Consider the following 19237-nt stretch of genomic DNA (forward strand, 5'->3'; position numbering starts at 1 on the left):
AAAGATGAAGAAACCAGCAGAACGTAGTCTCGACATTGATACAGTTGCACCAAGATATACATAAACTGGACCAAATTCTAAAAAATAAAATAAAAAAACCCAGGTAGGCCAATGTTTGGCATCAAGGTGCAGTTTGGATAAGCAGGTGCTTATTTCAGCTGTCCAAATTCCTGAGTCTGCAAACCAGACTGGAAAAGGCATAAGAGGCACTGTCTCATGTTTTCCATTGCTACTTCGGGTTGTGGCTAGATATGCCTCAGAAACGCACTTCTTGCTGTGCCTCACAGTTCTGGTTGCAGTCCAAGAAGGATTCCACAAGTTAAAAATAGAAAAAAATGTGTAAACAACTCTGAGCTTAAAAGTTTGGTTGGATTCTAGAGAGCTCCCCCACCACCACTGTCCTTACTATTAACTGTAAATAAATCTAAAGACGAAAGTGACTTGTGTCTGACTTTCATTATGAATATGCAGTACTCTCTTTCTCATTCATTAGGGGCCTTAATAAGTGAATTAGTAATGGGTAATATCAGTCTTAGTCCCATTTGTCATATGTCCCTGTACGTTGCAGTTCAAAGAGAAGGTGATTAAATACCATTATGGGGTGGTGTTGCAAGGTGCTTCCCAACCACCTCCTTCTCCTCCTCCCCTTGCACCACTCTGTGCAGAATTATGCCACCATTCAGAGATGAATCAAAATTGTACCCTCTGTCCTCTACAGACTGAGAGACTGCTTCACCCTAGCACTTTCTAGCAGAAGACCAGGTGGATGAGGGAGGAGGCTAGGCCATGCTCTCAACCCACCCCCCTGGCCCCCCACCCCCCGCTCCAGCCAACCAAGCTGACCGGGCCTGAAGGAGAGAGCATGCTGCATTGACATCTAGGAGGGAGGTTGCCACTTGATGCAAGCTAATGCCTCTCAGGCATGATCCGATCATAAAAGCATTTGTACAGGATTAAAATGGGATGAAAATCTAGAAATGAAATATCAGTAAATAAGATTTTTAACTAAGACTTCAATTCCTTAGGGTTTTTTTTTCTAAATATCCATGTTAGTGCTAGCATTTACCTCTAAAATTCACAGGCTTTTAAGCCCAGAAGGGCCCATTATAATCATCTCCTCTGATCTCCTGCATAACACAGGCCATATAATTTCATCCATTTACTCCTGTGGGGAGCCCAAAAAATGATGTGGATCATTTCAACTTAAATGTTTCACTGAATATATTGTGACTGATCAATGATCACCCTTTGAAAACCAAAAAATATGCAAAACTTTCCAGCTTTGTCTTAAATAGAAATGGTTACTGCAGTGTTCTCTACAATAAATATATGCAGTGTACAGGGAAATCTGCAAACACTAAGGTGACCTCATCTAATATTTATCTAAGGCAAAATTGCTAAGTATTTTTAAGGATGGCCATTGTGGAAGCAGAGAAAGAACTGACAGGAAGGGGATGCAATGCATGACAGTTCTTTCTCTGCTTCCACACCATGGTACAAAGTTTATGATATTTATCAAATTTACAATCCAATTTTGCACACAATGCAAAGACTAAGACAAATGATGTTTGTAGAATTTCAGGAATAGGACTTTTTGATGTTGAATGATAGATTATTAGGGAAATTTGTAGCTTAATCAGAATTTAGGTGAGTGCATATTAAGCTCTTTGCTTGTAGTGAGAGGGTTTTCTATTTCCTGACAGTTTTGCATTCATTTACTCTGGATTATTGATTGGTCAAGGTCATGTGGGTCATAAAAAGAGGGTCAAGAAGAACTTGGGTTAGGTTTTCTTCAGTGTATTCAGGAGACGACAGTTCTGTAATAATGTCCCTAATTATTCTAAGGGTGGCAGGTAATTATCTTACTATTAAATATTGCCTGTGTCTAAGTATGCATGTAGTAAGTCTCCTGCTTCCTCAAAAATCTACCACAATTCCTGGAAACAATGTAATTTAATCACAATCACATCAGACCATGCACTTGGGGCAGACATGGGACTCTTTCCAATCAGATCTCCCTGTCTCACATGAAGGTGGACTAGCTACATCCTCTCTGTGCACAATATGTAGAAGAGCCTCATCAGGTCCTGTTTGTAAGAAGGAGAAGGTCTGTGTCAGAACTGTAACACATTTGTCTTTCCTTTCCCCTCCTTTTCTCCCCATCTTGTATCTGTGGCACCAGCAATAAATCCATCTAATACATACTCAGTCCACATTCACTTGTCCACAAAGTCTCTTGACTATTCTAATTCTCACACCATGCCCATCGCTACGGTATCTGCATGCTGTCTTTTGATTGGTGATCCCACCATCAGGGGCATCTTCCTCTGTGTTGGGGAACTGCCCCATGACACAGGATCCCAATAGCTGGGGAGCTTGGCAGGGACTGGAGGGTAAGCAGGATGTCCATAGCAGGTGCAGAGGAACAGGGTCTCTGAGCCTCTAGTGGATCATCAGATATCTATTGGCCCTGGGACCCATACACTCTCCCTTTCATTGATGGAGTGACTTGGGAAGAACATTTATGTACAGTTGTCTTCCCCAGGGCCATACTCCAGCATGTTTTTTCTGCCAGAGATGGCCCTCTTTCTTCTACCCATTGGTATTTCCCATTAAAATATGCATTTGATAATTGTAAAAAATTAAACCAGGCAGTTTACTTAGGCTTATGCTAATCCTCAGGAGTTCAACAAAACCAATAAATGTAAATGGAATGCCACACACTTGTCTCCTTTAACTAACATATGTCGGGGAGACAATGCTGAATACCAGATGGCATGGGATTTAATGTAAACTCTTTTCAGGATTCAAATGTAGCTTTAGGGCAGGGGTGGGCAAACTTTTTGGCCCTAGGGCCATATCGGGTTCAGATATTGTATGGAGGGCCCGGTAGGGAAGGCTGGGGGAGGCTATGCCTCCCCAAACAGCGAGGCGTTGCATGAGTATCGTGGGGCCTTATCCACATAAGAGACTTGCTAAATGAGTTGCATGGTGTCAGAGGGTCAGGCTAACCTATCCTGGCACCTAGTCATCCTGGCCTCAGTTTCCTCTGTGGCTCTCCAATAAATGCACACATTTCAAATAATGTCTGTCCTCCCCACACAACCTTTTGGGGTCTGGTTTAATGTGAGATAACAAGAAATAAACCGTTCACTAGGTACAAGCAGTTCCTATCCTAGTCACACTGTCCCTGAAAGCCCAAGTCCCACTAGCTGAGTGCAGGAACCTAGGTTCTTCCCCTGTTCCTCCCATGGCTCTCTCCAACCCTAGCACAGCTCTAGTCCAGAACTCCACTGTGTCTCCTGCTCCCTGCAGGTCTCAGTTGCTGTGCATGCTCCCCTTCTTATAGTAGGCCCTGCTTCCAGGCTTCTCTCACATGATCCTTGGTCACCTGACTCAGTCTCAGGCCAAAGCTGGGGCCTTAACACCTGATAGGCCCAGATGAGTTTAGCCTGGATAACTGTCCAAAACATTGACAGGCAATTTGGCACAATTCAAGATAGTCACTTGCTTAGGGGAGGCACGGGCCACAAACATATCAATGGTACAACTGAGCTTAACAGGGCAGAGCTATAAGGAGCATGTGGCAGAGTCTCATCCTGTGGCTCCCACTATCCCCTGCTATCAGTCATCAAGAATAATGTACTCATAACGCAAATGTTTGCTATTTGAAGCACTCCAGCCATTCATTTGTTAAATCTGAAACCCTTTAGTAATCAATACAGAATACAGTACCGTAATTAATGACAGTGCTAAAAAATGAGTGTAGCTTTAAAACGGAATTGGAAAGCCAACATCAGAAGATAGTTATAGAAAACCTGTATGATCTGACTTTTTGCCGCTTCTGTATAATGAAGGTACTATCTGATTCTCTAGACCACCCTTTGTGTACATTTTGTAAGGGGACAAAGCTGCTTTCCAGAATTTTTAGTGTCTGAAAAATACAAATAACTACTTGATTAAACATCAAATAAAACTATATTAGTCTCACATAAAAATCTTATTTGATTATTGATTTGGTTGATAATTTATATAATATTAAATGAATATTTGCATAAAATATCTGTAACAAAAACACTTGAATCCACTTTCAAACAAATGTTTTCTGTTTTTCATCCAGTATTCATTTTAAAACTTTGCCTTAGTGCTTTTTAAAACATTTTTGTAATGTTTTCACACACCCTTTTCCCTAAAGAAATGATTTAGTTCTATACTTCGTGTAATGATTTAAAGCAAATAAATTCACATTAAATGTGAAAGTTGTCATTTCAGTTGTCAGAACTACCCTTTTGCTCATCTAGATGGATTAAAGCTGCTTTAACTTGCAGATTTATGTTTGCAGTACTACATGTTCATGCATCTCTCTGCCTGATTATATTCACATGGATCATGTTTGGCCAGCCAATTCATGTATGCCGTTTTCTAAATAGGCTTGGCAGAATTTGATTTTTATTCTTTATAAATTTCAGTGGATAATATCAATGTTTATTTTTAAGTTCTTAAATTTTTTATCTATTTAAATTTTCACAGTCGCAGGAAACTGTGAGGGTCAGACAATAATGTCTGTGGGGGTAGGGTTAGACAATAATTATTTGACAGTAGACACATTCAAAAAGGTAAAACTTTCCAACTATTAAAACACAAATTGTATATTTTGACATGCAATGTTGACAAAGTAAATATCCATAAATCAACTCTAATAAAAGTGGAAAACTAGGTAGAACTAATGGAAACTAGGTCAAATTACAGAGGATGAATATACAAACAACAACACAAGCACTGAAGGATAAAAGCAGAAAGGCCAAGGCACAAAATTAGATTAAACTAGCTAGGGACATAAAGGGTAACAAGAAAACATTTTTGCAAATACATTAGAAGCAAGAGGAAGACCAAGAACAGGCAAGACCCATTACTCAATGAGGAGGAAAAGACAATAATAGAAAATGCAGCCATTGCCAAAGTGTTAAATGCGGTCTTTGCTTCAATTTTCACCAAAAAGGTTAGCAGTGATGAGATGACTAACACAACGAGCATCAGTCTACACGGTGTAGGATCTGAGGCTAAAAAAAGGAAAGGACAAATTAAGAATTACTTAGGTTTGTAGTGTAGACATATCCTAAGGCCTTGTCTACACTGCCACTTTACAGCGCTGCAACTTTCTTAGGCCTGTCTACACTGGGGCGGGGGTCGATCTAAGCTACGCAACTTCAGCTACAAGAATAGCGTAGCTGAAGCTGACGCATCTTAGATCGAATTAAAATTACTTAGTTCGCGTCCTCGCGGCGTGCCGCCGCTCCCCCGTCGATTTTGCTTCTGCCTCTCACCGAGCTGGAGTTCAGCAGTCGACGGGAGAGTGATCGGGGATCGATTTATCGCATCTACGCTACACGCAATAAATCGATCCCCGATAGATAGATCGCTACCCGCTGATCCGGCGGGTAGTGTAGAAGTACCCTCACTCGGGGGTGTGAAAAAACACCCTTCTGAGCGCTGCAAGTTTCAGCACTGTAAAGTGGCAGTGTAGACAGTGCACCAGCACTGGGAGCCACACTCCCAGCGCTGGTAGCTACTCCCCTCATGGGGGTGGGGTTTTTTACAACACTAGGAGAGCTCTCTCCCAGCACTGGTACTGTGACTACACAGCGGCAGTGCTTTAACATTGCTAATGAAGACATACCCTTAGTCGACCTTTATTAGGTCAGTAATTACTGAGGTGGTGCATGTCCACACTACCCTCCTTGAGTCGGTGGTGCATGTCCTCACCAGGAGTGCTTCCACCGACCTAAGAAGGGCAATGTGGGGAGCTGACAGCCTGGTCTCAGCTCTGCTGGCAGCTCCCTGCTCGGAGCCTGGCTGCCTCACAGGCTCACAGCCTTCCACCAGGCTGCTCCCCGCCAGAAGTGGGGGGAAGCTGCCTGGGGCTTCTCTCCTACCCATTCCCCACCGAGAGCCAGGGGAAACCGCCCGAGCCTTCTCCCCTACCCATTCCCCGCCGGGAAAGAGGGGAATCTGCCCAGGGCTTCTCGCCACTAGGGAGCAGGGTACACCCCACCCCTGCAATGCCCCTCTGCCATGTACATTGGCCAAACCGGACAGTCTCTACGTAAAGAATGAATGGACACAAATCAGACATCAGGAATGGTAACATACAAAAGCCAGTAGGAGAACACTTCAATCTCCCTGGACATTCAATAACAGATTTAAAAGTAGCCATCCTGCAACAAAAAAACTTCAAAAACAGACTTCAAAGAGAAGCTGCAGAGCTACAGTAGGGACTGGGAGTGGCTGGCTCACTACAAAAGCAATTTTCCCTCTCTTGGTATTGACACCTCCTCATCAATTATTGGGAGTGGACCACGTCCACCCTGATTGAATTGGCCTTGTCATCACTGGTTCTCCACTTGTAAGGTAACTCCCTTCTCTTCATGTGCCAGTATATATATGCCTGTATCTGTCATTTTCACTCCATGCATCTGAAGAAGTGTTTTTTTTACCATGAAAGCTTATGCCCAAATAAATCTGTTAGTCTTTAAGGTGCCACTGGACTCCTTGTTGTTTTCTTGAAATAGTAGATGATCTCATCCTTTACATATGTATGTGTAGCTATATCTTTATAGATGCATATTATCTTTCTATCTACACACATACTCACACATATATAACTATATATAATACAGTGTGGCTGTGGATGCATACACATACTTATACTTACGTATATATATGTGTGTGTGTGTATAGACTTGGTTGGAAAATGGAATGAAAGTTCTGAAATATTTAAATTGAGAAACATGTAAATGACCTTATGCTGAAATGTTCTGATAATATTGAAACGTTGTAATATAATAGTAAATATTATATGTAAATATAATACACCTCTACCCCGATTTAACGCGACCCGATATAACATGAATTCGGATATAATGCGGTAAAGCAGCGCTCCAGGTGGGCGGGGCTGCGCACTCCGGCGGATCAAAGCAAGTTCAATATAACGCGGTTTCACCTATAACGCAGTAAGATATTTTTGGCTCCCAAGGACAGCGTTATATAGGGGTAGAGATGTATATACAAATATAGAAGTAAAAATAAAATAGGAAAGTTGACACAAAATGCTATGAATAGTTTCAAAACTTTTCAGTCAAATTTAATTGAAATTGACAGTTGCCATGAAACATTTCAGTATTGCCGAAACATCATTTTCCCATGGAAAACTGCTTTGTTGAAATGTTTTCAACCAGCTTGAATTCACACTTATATAACTACATATAATATATTGTTTGAGGGTGGGGCGTATAATGTATTTATTTGTAAAGAAGTTGCAACACATTTTTCTTTTATGTTTGTATTAGATGGACTTTTGTAGGTTTTTCCTTTTGTTTTGATTAATTTATAGTGGCCATAAGTTCTAGTTCAGCCTGTGTAATTGACGGCCTTTTGCATACTTATATGAATAATTATTCCCATATCAAGACAGGTGGTAACATTAGGTTATTTCTGCTTAGGAAAGCATTATCACTGACAATATATCAGTCCAGTAAATTGTTATAAGGAGAGGAATGCAAATTACAATGGGCAAACATAACAAAAAATAATTAGAGAGGTTACAAGTTTATGTCAGACTAGTGAACTTTGGGAGATGGCTGATAATCAGACATTCCTGAACAGAGTTTAAAGACTTTAAAGTGAAAATTGCTGATGATGCTTTTAAGTCTGAAAAGTCCCCATATTCTGCAATGATTTGTAACAAAGGCAAAGTTGTTTGTTTGAGAGACCCATTTATGTGTAAAAATCAAAGGTAATTACCAGAATGTAAATTCATCAGAGGTAGAAATGTCTGGTTTTAGGTTACACAAAAAGCCACAGTTTGTATATCATATCTGTTTAGAAAAGATAGGGAGACTATGTTTTCCTCATTTTAAACTCAAGTGGATTTTGTGTGTTCAAAAGTTGACACAAATATTATTAGGTTTGCCATCCGCTTAAGAAACTGTAGAAGAAAAGGAGCGGGGACGGAAGAGCAGAGAGAAAAGAATAATAAATAGGATGAAAATATGAAGCATACAACAGAAAAAATAGAAAACAGATATAGAAAGATTACCTGGGGGAGTGTTCACTTATGTAGGTTTAGATTTTGTGGCAGTCGTGTATCCCTAGTACATAGCACAGGTTCTTCCTCTTGGCTAGAAATATGTTTTAATTTTAACTCAGTAACCCTTGGAATAAAAAAAAAAGAAAAAGAAAACTAGTATAAATGTGAAAAATATTCACAATGTCATTCTAAAAATTGGGAACAAGGAAAAACCTTGAACTTCAGGAGATTTTCTTTCAGTAGAATGCTAAATGGAACATAGCTGACTAAAGACGTTTTCAAGGAGAGGAAGATATTATACAGATATGTAAGTTCAACCTACTGTGAAGGCCAAGTTTACTACCAAAACTTTCAGCTCCGGGAAATACAAAGTTGTTTTTGTCTTCGATAAAGCATTGAACTATCTGTGCCTGAGCAGATTACTGATTTTAGGTGGGATGCAATGCTGTGTGCAGTTTAATATCTAAAGCAAATATGGGTGTGCAAAATCCCTTTCTACTCTAAACAGACATGGGCCAGATTGTAATACTCTTTGGCTAGGTCTACACTACAGCGGGGGGTCGACCTAAGATACGCAACTTCAGCTACGTGAATAGCGTAGCTGAAGTGGCGTATTTTAGGTCGACTTACCTGGCTGTGAGGACGGCGGCAAGTCGACCGCTGCCGCGCCACCGTCAACTCCGCTATCGCCTCTTGCCGCGGTGGATTTCCGGAGTCGACGGCAGAGCCATCAGGGATCGATTTTATCGCGTCTTCACTAGACGCGATATGTCGATCCCCGATAGACCGATTGCTACCTGCCGATCCGGCGGGTAGTGAAGACGTGCCCTTAGTCACATTGAGTAGAACCTTTTTCTAGTCAAGGTCCATTGAAGTCAATGCGTAACCTGTGTAACCTGATCCTATAAATTTTTTGTAGGATGTGCAATTATACACAGATAGGAATAACAAGTATTTTAATGAACTCACAGACTAGGGGACAAGTTACTTCATGAAGCAGGACCCCATATCTATTCATACCGGCTTGCAAAACATAAGTATGTATAAATAATTTGATGAAGACTATAATACAGAGTTTTCAGTGTGATAGAACCTAGGGCTGCCCTACTTGTTTCGTAGGGAACAATAAGATGTCATAGCTATGACTGCTGCAATACTACCACAAGAAGAGAGAAACCAGAACCCTGGGATCCAAATGCACCTAGACTTTATAGTTCCAGTCAATCTCCAAGACACGTAAAGAGGAATTGATAGAAAAGAGAGTCCTGGGTAGTTAGAAGTTGGAGGTTAAGTGGAGAGAGAGCAGCCATATCTGATCTGGAGGGTAGTGACTTTTTTGCCTTAAAAAAAAATCACCCTAACTCTGATCATTTTGCAGAACATGCTGAGACATTTTTATGGTTGTTGGATGTTCAACTACTGATGAGGGCTCCCAAGTCTATAATTTCCTGTACATTTTCTAAAGGTTTCAGGACCTTTTTGCTACTAATCAAGTCTCATGCTGATTTTACATAAGTGCAACTCCACTGACACTAAGGTATCATGAAAGACAGTATCATCATGGCATTGCCAAAAAAGGGTGATCTTACTCATTACACAAACTATAAAGGTATTGTACTGCTACCAGTCCTGGACAAAGTATTGGCTACCGTCATGCTTAATAGAACAAAGAAGGCAGTGGATAAAATGGTATTGGAAGAACAAGGTAGGTTCCTTCCAGGTAGATTATCTTGTCAACAAATATTCATTCTTTGACAGATCACCAAAAAAAATCTACTGATTGGCAAAAACTTTATTGACTTTAAGAAAGCATTTGATAGTACCCAGACAGAGAATCCATGAAATATTGCTAGAAGGTGTGGGGTAACAGATAAATTGATCATCACAATAAGGAGTTTATGTGATGGAAGAAGATGCACAGTGAGGTCAGATACAGGCCAGAGTGAACAGTTGAATATTGTGACTGGAGTTAAACCAGGGTGTGTTATCAACAATCTTTGCATTAGCAATAGACTGAGTGAAGGGGTAGATGATGTAAAATGGTTAGCAGAGAGTTATGTGACCTTGACTTTGCCAACAACATTGCTTTACTAAGTATGACATGGAACAGAACAACAGGCCTTACTTCAGAGGTAGAACAGTAAGCAGCAAAAATTGGATTGAAAATAAATGCATAGAAAACAAAAAGAGGAAAGTGGACAAGAGATGCAAAAGTGTACGTGGATGGAAAAGAAATTAAACAGGTAGCGTTCTATCTGGGGAGTGTGATGAGATTTGAAGGTGTCTGTGATAAAGATATTCATACAAGATTAGGAAAAGCAAACTACTTTTGGGATGATGAACAACACCTGGTGAAAGAGGTCTCCATACCAAATTGAAGTTAAGATTATACTGTCTGATTGTACAGAGCACACTACTGTACAGAGCAGAGACTTGGCCGCTGAACGTGGCTAACAAACAAATAAAATAAAATTGGAGGGTGCCTATCACAGATAGCAGAGGAAGATATCACACATTTCATGGAAAGACAGAATAACAAATATGAGAATAAGGGAGCTGATAGAGCAGGACATGATAGAAAATATCATCAAAGAAAGAAGGCTCAAATAGTTGGGACATGTGCACCATATGAAAGATGGGAGACATGCTAAACAAGCACTGAATTTGATACTGTGACGGGGCAAGGCCAGATGGCTATAGAAAAGTAATGGGAGATAGATATATTAGCCCCAGGTTAAACAAATCCCTGGTACCAGGATAAGTAAATGGCAGCTGCTCCAGGTTGATTAAGACACCTGGGGCCAATTAAGATCTTTCCAGAAGGCAGTGGAGATTGCTAGGTTGATTGGGACACCTGAAGCCAATCAGGGGCTGGCTAAAACTAGTTAAAAAGCCTCCCAGTTAGTCAGGTGGGTGCGCATGTCAGGAGCTGTGAGAAGTTGTGCTATTGGAGAGACTGAGCTGTATACACCATACTAGGTACAGGGAAGGCGGCCCTGAGGTAAGGGTGAAGTGGAGCTTGAGGAAGTGGGGGCTGCTGTGGGGAAGTAGCCCAGGGAATTGTACGTGTCCTGTTCCTAAAAGGTCAGCTACCATAGCTGATACTATTAGGGTCCCCGGGCTGGAGCCTGGAGTAGAGGGTGGGCCCGGGCTCCCCCCCCCTACTTTGCCCCTGATTAATCAGTGATACTGGGAGACAACAGAGACTGTGCAAGGGAGGATAGCTTCTCCTCACCTCCCTTGCTGGCTTATGATGAAAATGGCTCAGTAGACTGTGACCCTTGCCTCTAGAGAGAGAAGGGTTAAGGGGAGGGTCATAGTGAGCCTCGCAAAATCTGTCAGGGAACGCAGGACCCATGGAGATAAGGACAGAGCTTTGTCACAATACTCAAAGGAAGAAAGCAAAAATAAGGAAGTCCAAGGAAGAACTGACAGAAGACAGTGATAGAGGATATTGAATGTGCTGGCATCACCTGGGAAGAATTACCACAACTAGAGGACAACTGTAATCAGTGCAGGAACTGGACTGCCCAATGTGTCAGCAGCACAGGAGGAACTAAGGTCGAAGTAACTCCATTATCTTCACTAGGGTGACGCCTCATTCATACCAGTGTAAGAGAGATCAGAATCAGGCCCAGGTTAGTATTAGTATTTACCCTTGGGAAATGTTCCCTTATAAATGAAACTGAAAACTTTGACCTTCATCCCTACACTTTAAACTGGGGGCTCTGATAAAGGGATCTCTCTTTGCAATGATCTGAAGTTTATTTGAAAGTGTATCGAGCCCTTCCAGATGACCCACGAATGAATGAAAGGATAGCTATGAAAGATATCAGATGTAATACCTTATTATTTGCTGACTGGACACAGCATGTGAAATCATAGAGTTCCTATCATGGATTGCTTATGAACTAAATAGACAATGCAAAACTCCCCAGAAGACTCAGGAGGTAGTCTGTCTTGGAACATTTATAAGCATAGTGGGTTTGGGGGGTGCTAGTGTTTTTGTGCTTCGTGGGGGGAGGAAATCAGTTTAGAAGAACAACTTTTTTATTATTGTTTTTTAAATCAGGCGTGGATCAATGAAAATATGGTTGGGTTTATTTTCCAGCAGAAACAAGAAACAATAACCTATCTTTGGGGGAAAAAATCCTTCATCATCTACCCTCTCCTCCTTCTCTCTGACACTGTTTGCATCATGTGTCTGTTTTTGCTGCAACTTAAAGAGACAGACAGGAATCATGCCCACAACATCAAAAGACTCTTTAGTTTCTTTTTAGGACAAGGTAAAAGGCAGGACAAAAAGTTGGCAGGTAGATTTAGAATAGTTAAATCTCCTCAATAACAGATCTAGTGGTGTTTTATTCTCTATGGCCATAATTCTCCACTGTCTGAACTGTTCTTGGGCAGTGGATGGTGACAGCTGGAGCGTGTACAGTGGCAGCCATAGGCAGTCAGTTCCAGCTCTCTCATTCTCTGCCAACTGTCCTCAGCAGAAGTCAAAGCAGAAGCACTCTACTGCACCTTCTGCTGTTCTGTGCTTCATTTTGCAGCTGTAATAATCTTTTAATATAGTTTCTTGGATGTAATTGTTTGTTTACAATGCCTCAAATATCTTGTTGGGATTTCTAAAAATAATAAAATCTTCTTCTAAAAATGTTTTTGTTACCTACCCTTACTTCATTTCATGCTTAGGGAGATACTGCTTCATTCCATACAGTACATCAGAGTTTGTTTTTAAATAGTCATGCCTTTCAAACTGCATACCATGACATAATTCAAAGAGGAAGTACCCAATTCAAATGGATGAGACAACTCGTTGTTTAGTAGTTTCACAATTTTAGCATAAGAGGATTTACCTTTGCATATCTAAACCATGTACACAAGAGTTCTTTTTTTGGCACCTAGAAGGATAATTTCTTCTTTCTTTTTAAATAGCATTATTCTACGAAAGAAGAGCAGTTTTTCAGTAGTTTGCCTCCAATGTTTGGGTTTTTTTCATATTCAGAATGTATAGTATCAGGATTATATCCTGTTGTAAGCATCTCTGAAAACACAAACAAAAAGGAAAAATCCAATCTTTGTATTCATTGAATTAGGATTTGTTATGTTGGGGATATATAGAAATTAAACATAGTTGCACAATGCATAAATTGCGTTTTATGACATAGATTTCTGAATAGATTAGGTAACATGCTTTAGTAAAATACCTTAACAATATATTTTTATGTTTTTTGAGCTGGATGAATTTTTTTGGATTAAACTTTTTTTTCTCAATCATGCAGATTCGGGTTGACAGAAACATTTTGTGAATTTATGTGAAATTCACCAAATTGTTTCAGTTGGGGCGGGGACTTCAAAAAAAGTTAAAAAAAAATTAACTTTTGTTTTCACATTTTCAAACCAAGACATTTTGATTTTTCGATTCCAAATTACTTTTTTTTTTATTTTTTTTTTTTTTTTTACAAAATTCATTTCAGTTTTATTTAAAAAAAAACCCAAACGTTTTTAAAAGCTCCAAAACTAATCAAAACATTTCGTTTTAGTTTGAACTTTTTTTGGCTGTTCAGTTTGCTGAACATTTTTTAAAAAATGGTCAGGTTGACCTGAAATATACATATATTTTTAATTTTTGGTTCAGCAAGCGAACCCAAAAATCAAATATAAGCACAGCTTTAATTATGTGGTAGTTATAGTTTATCATTTAGATTAACTAGCACTTAAGGTCACCACCAGCCTGAATCCCATTGTGCTAAACACTACAAATGTAAATGACTGACACTGACTGTATGATGTTACAATGTATTTAATGAGACATCTCTATTAACTCAGCTTTGACAAGTGGTATAATTCCACAATTCTATTGGGAGTCCTGTGAAGCATTTGGAAACATGTACAAGCTGTAAGTTACCTGATTAACCATTTTATTGTGTCTTTGTTTATGAAAATCAATAAAAATAATTATTTTTTTCCCCCCAAGGACAAAACTCTTCCCTCATAAAAACTCTACTGGAGTCAATGGGTATTGCATGGTTACACCGAATGCACTTATAACCCCCAGTGTTCACCTATGGGTTTCTGAAATGTACTACCAAATGTATATGGACTCGTTACTAACTCTCTTGATTAGTAATTTCCTTAATAGCAGTAGTTGTCTTTTTGTTGTATGGTTTTACATAACGTATGTTTCCTTTCAGCACTTGGTAACTTTAATACTAGATTTTAGGGCAGTGTTGTCATTTGCCCCACTGAGGTTTTGTTACACAAACTTTTAGCAATATCTTTTAAGGGCACCCATTGACTACATATGACATCTTACTTTGGTACTCAGATTTGGTGGTTCAGGTTAGTAGACCAAGTGTATTTGGTTTATCCATATCCCCCAAAAGGTGAAATGAGATATCAAAGAGAACTGAGAGCAAGAGAGCCAGTTCGAAGTTATAGGGAAATACAGGGGGAATGAGTATTCCTAGAATTAAGATACTGACAGAAGCCCTGGGTGATCCACTCACATAAGAAGGACCCTTAATATAATGAACTTTCACAGTTCCTTTAAGTGGAAGAAAAGTAATTAAATTACCTTTTATAATTAACCATTCCCATGCCTTAACATATATTATACTCAACAACTGTTCTTTCTTAAGTGAACTACATCCTTTATGCATGGAGGTTTTTCATGGGAATAGTTAATTAACTTGAGCTCTTGATCCTACCTTTAATTTACATTGTAAACTCCTTGAAGCAAAAAATCATGTATTCCCTTAGTATTATGTACAGCAGTGAGCACCATCTTGGTACCTAGTAAATCATGTTTTTGTAAGACTTTTCAATCAATTAGTTCCTGCCGAGATCATGTATTGACTTAGAAAAGCACAATATATAGTGTCTTAGATCAAGATACAGCATTCACCAGGAAGTTAGCTCATAACTTGTGAAGCAGGAACTGTGCAAATAGCTAGCTGTGCACACTTATAGTTTTTATACAAAGGGAAGTGAGAGGTGGGAATGCCTAACTAGGAGTACTTAGTAGGAAAGCATAATCCCAACTATACATATAAAATGATGGGGTCTAAATTAGCTGCTACCACTCAAGGAAGAGATCTTGGCGTCATTGTGGATAGTTCTCTGAAAACATCCACTCAATGTGCAGTGGCAGTCAAAAAAGCAAACAGAATGTTGGGAATAATTAAGAAAGGGATAGATAATAGGACAAAAAATATCATGTTTCCTCTATATAAATCCATAGTACACCCACATCTTGAATACTGAATGCAGATGTGGTCGCCCCATCTCAAAAACGATATATTAGAATTGGAAAAGGTTCAGAAAAGGGCAACAACAATGATTAGGGGTATGGAACAGCTTCTGTATGAGGAGAGATTAATAAAACTGGGACTTTTCAGCTCAGAAAAGAGACGGCTAAGGGGAGATATGATTGAGGACTATAAAATCATGACTGATGTAGAAAAAGTAGATAAGGAAGTATTGTTTACTACTTCTCATAACACAAGAACTAGGGGTCACCAAATGAAATTAGTAGATAAAAGGAAGTATTTCTTCACCCAACGCACAGTCAACCTGTGGAACTCCTTGCCAGAGGATGTTGTGAAGGCCAAGACCATAACAGAGTTCAAAAAAGAACTAGATAAATTCATGGAGGATAGGTCCATCAATGGACATTAGCCAGGATGGGCAGGAATGGTGTCCCTAGCCTCTGTTTGCCAGAAGCTGTGAATGAGAGACAAGGGATGGATCACTTGATGATTACCTGTTCTGTTTATTCCCTCTGGGGCCCCTGGCCACTGTCGGAAGAAGGCTAGATGGACCTTTGGTCTGACCCAGTAGGGCCATTCTTATGAATATAAATGAGCACCTCATTTTCACAAAGGCACATTGCGGAAGCAAATGGATTGACAATTTACCCTATTATATCTTGGTAAATGGATTTGTGCCTGGGGAAAATTCAGTGTGTTTTTTTTCATCTGAGCGGTGAAAGCTATGATTTTCAGTTTGCTTGAGGATAAGTGGAAAAGGCACATTTCACAAAGGAGCTAGATCAGAGGCCTCCTCAGAATGCAGCATATATATTTTTATTATAACCTCTCAAACCATTCTGGCTTTTGAGACTCCAAGTAATTATTGTATATAGTATGTATTTTCTAAGGGCACTTTGTGAAAGAAAAATTGGGAGCTATAGAATGATGTAAAATTTTGTGTAAACTTCCATACAGTACATTAGTGAATTCTTTGTTCTCAGTTGTCAGGGGTGGTTTATGCTCATGTTCCTTCTGTGGGATTTTTCAGTTGGGATTATCTGTGTAGGTAAAAACATGAAATATTTTCCACTATCTTTAAAACCTCATCAACTGTGCTTTTGTCATCTCTCTCAAATAACATGTTCACAACACCAATAATGTACTTTAAATTTTATCTGAACTATAGCTCCCATTTGTGTTTTCTTAGTAAGCAGTTCTCATACTCTCTAGATATTAGAAACAACACATTTTTAAAAATCAGCTGTGTAAACTATAAGATTTTCTGCCCTTGCATTTCAGTATTTGATTTTTAAAGGTAATGTCTTCCTGTTGCTGAAGCATTTTATTACATTGCATGACACGTCAAGATCATGGTTTTGGCAGCACTCACTATACATGGCATACTTAGGGCACGCGTCTACATTGGCAAAGTTACAGCGCCAGCAGTTACAGCGCCGCTCAGAGAGCACAGAAGGAAAACCACTGATGTGTGTTCACACTGACAGCTGCCTGTGCAATAGCGTGTTCACACTTGCAGCAGTATTTGGAGCGGTGCACTCTGGGCAGCTATCCCACAAAGCACCTCTTTCTCTTTTGCTGCTCAGACTTGTGGGAAGGTGGAGGGGGTCGCGGGGCATCCTGGGTCCAGTCCCAATGCCCCGTGATGCATTGCTTTGCATCCCAGCAATCCCTGTGCTTCAGTCTTAGAAAGAAACTTGTTACCTTGAAAATTTAGTGAAGAGTAAACTCAAGAACAAAGAGGCTTCAAGACGTGGGTTTCTTACCAGTTCAACTCAGACTTTGAGATACAGATTTCAGTCAAATTTTTCAGATGTAAGTGCCTAAAATTTGGCACCTAACTCCATATATATTTAGGCATCTAGCTAAATAAAATAGCCTGATTTTCAAAGGTGCTTTGCATCCATAATCAGCTTCTAAAAATACGTTTGTTTAGATGTCTATATTTGAAAAATTTGGCCTTTACATTTACCAAAGTTAAGGTTTTACAATTGCTCAAAATTTGCTTACTAAGGGGTAAGCCCTTTTTATACTGTACAGTTCCTCTATGGATTATTTGAATCTTACTTTGATAAACTCTTTTGATTTTATTCAGTTTCCCTGAGGGGTGTGTGGTGGTGGTTGTTAATTATTTTTTTTTAATTATTATTACACTGAAAGAATGTTCTTGTACCTGCACTGATTTGTTGCTGTTCATATGATTGATTTCTTGGTAAAGTATTTCTCTGTGGTGGTCACAGTGTACATTATATCCCTAGTCCTGACAACAACAATATTTGGACATTATTCCAAAATGACAACATAAGGCTGACATTCCTCCATGCTTCCTTTCTGCCCAAAGGTGAATTTTTGTGGAAACAATGAGCAAAATCTCTTTTGTCGTTTTTGAATTATGAGGGGAGGGAGAAAAGAAATCCTCCAGTATAAAAAAGAATTTGTGAGTTATTTTTCCACCTCTCCTAGTGCTTGGCTTTAATAATATTTTGACTTATATAGCCCTCTACAAACACTATTTAGTAAGGCCTCAAAGTGTTCTTATGCAGTAGCTCAATAAGGAATTATAGACTCCACATGGGTTGGGTTACACATACATGGGAAGTCTCCAAAAAAATTTTTAATGGCAGAATTTCAGAGGTGGTCATTCAAATACTACAGTGATAATCTCATCATAAATGCCTGGATGATGGATAGATAATTAGAAACAGGGTTTTTAATGCTATACATAGATAGCTCAAGAACCATATGAACCATATCTCCCAAGACAAATGTGGCAGTCTGGGGGGAATTAGGGTATTGTCCTGCGTGACTAATATAACCATTTTTGCTTATCTGAAATATTATATGAATCTGTGATTTCACTTCAAAAATTCACAAAAATGAATTATCAGATTTCTCCATTCTGGTTGCATCTGCATAATTTTGTTGATTTTTGGATCCTACAGCTCCAGTGAGTGTAGAGCATGGAATGTTATATTTACATTAATGAACTTAGATTACAGGAATCATTGCCAAATCACTATCATAGGTGAACATTGTTGGGCTCCTTAAATCACAGCCAATGATTGTGGTGGAAAACTGCTGAAAGAAGTGTATTTAACAGTCATGTTTAATTCTCAAACTCTTTGGAGTTTTTAAAGATGATTGGGAAATAGAGATAAGTTAATCATAGAACTTTGCTCGAGCACTTTTTTGCTTTACAGGTAATTTTGTTTCAGTGGCAAGAGCACACTGAATTCTTGTTTACACCGTGCGTCAGTTCTCACTAAAGGGATGTGAATTCTAGTGCACACTAGCATGTTGCACGCTAAAAGTTCCCTAATGTGGGACAACATTACTCTGCACTGTGGAACTTTTAGTGCACAGTAGCAGGGTCCACACAGACCAGTCAGTGCGCAACATGCTGATGTCCAGTAGAATTACTTCCCTCTTGTGCTGACTAATGCACCATGGATAAGCATTAATGGTAAATGGCTAAAATAGAGCCTTAATTACCTTTTCTATTTACAGGCAGAAGTAATTGATGTGCAGTATGGGACTGTAGAAGATTTAGTCCTGATTCAAGCCATGACAAAAGTGACCAATAAAATCGCACTTCTGAAGCTAGGACAATCACCTTTACTCTATAAGGTTAGTTACATGTCTGATGTACTTTATCTGAGTAATTTCTTTTATTGTTCATTTCCAGATACTAAAATGGGGCCTTTTGTTTCCATCTCTATTGCAGCAGGCCAGTATTTGTTGGCATTTAATAGACTCCTTAACTCTTTCCTGCAAGTGTCTGCGGTGTTTGCTTAGTTCCAGTTTTGATCAGGGCCGGCTCTGGCTTTTTTGCCGCCCCAGGCAAAAAAGCCTCCGGCCGCCCCCCCCCCCCGCGGGG

The 19237-nt window shown here is 39.6% G+C and overlaps 1 protein-coding gene across 1 annotated transcript in view; it reads left to right on the top strand.

Moving 5' to 3' along the window:
* The window catches only part of NAALADL2 (N-acetylated alpha-linked acidic dipeptidase like 2), a 547525-nt gene that overhangs the window by 120226 nt on the left and 408062 nt on the right, over positions 1–19237 (top strand). The window contains exon 3 of the mRNA XM_026650206.1: positions 18868–18987. Within this exon, the coding sequence (XP_026505991.1) occupies positions 18868–18987 (120 nt within the window). The remainder of the gene's footprint in view (positions 1–18867; positions 18988–19237) is intronic.

This window comes from Terrapene carolina, unplaced genomic scaffold (assembly GCF_002925995.2).
Source record: "Terrapene carolina triunguis isolate 2854851 unplaced genomic scaffold, T_m_triunguis-2.0 Scaffold88, whole genome shotgun sequence".
NCBI lineage: Eukaryota > Metazoa > Chordata > Testudines > Emydidae > Terrapene > Terrapene triunguis.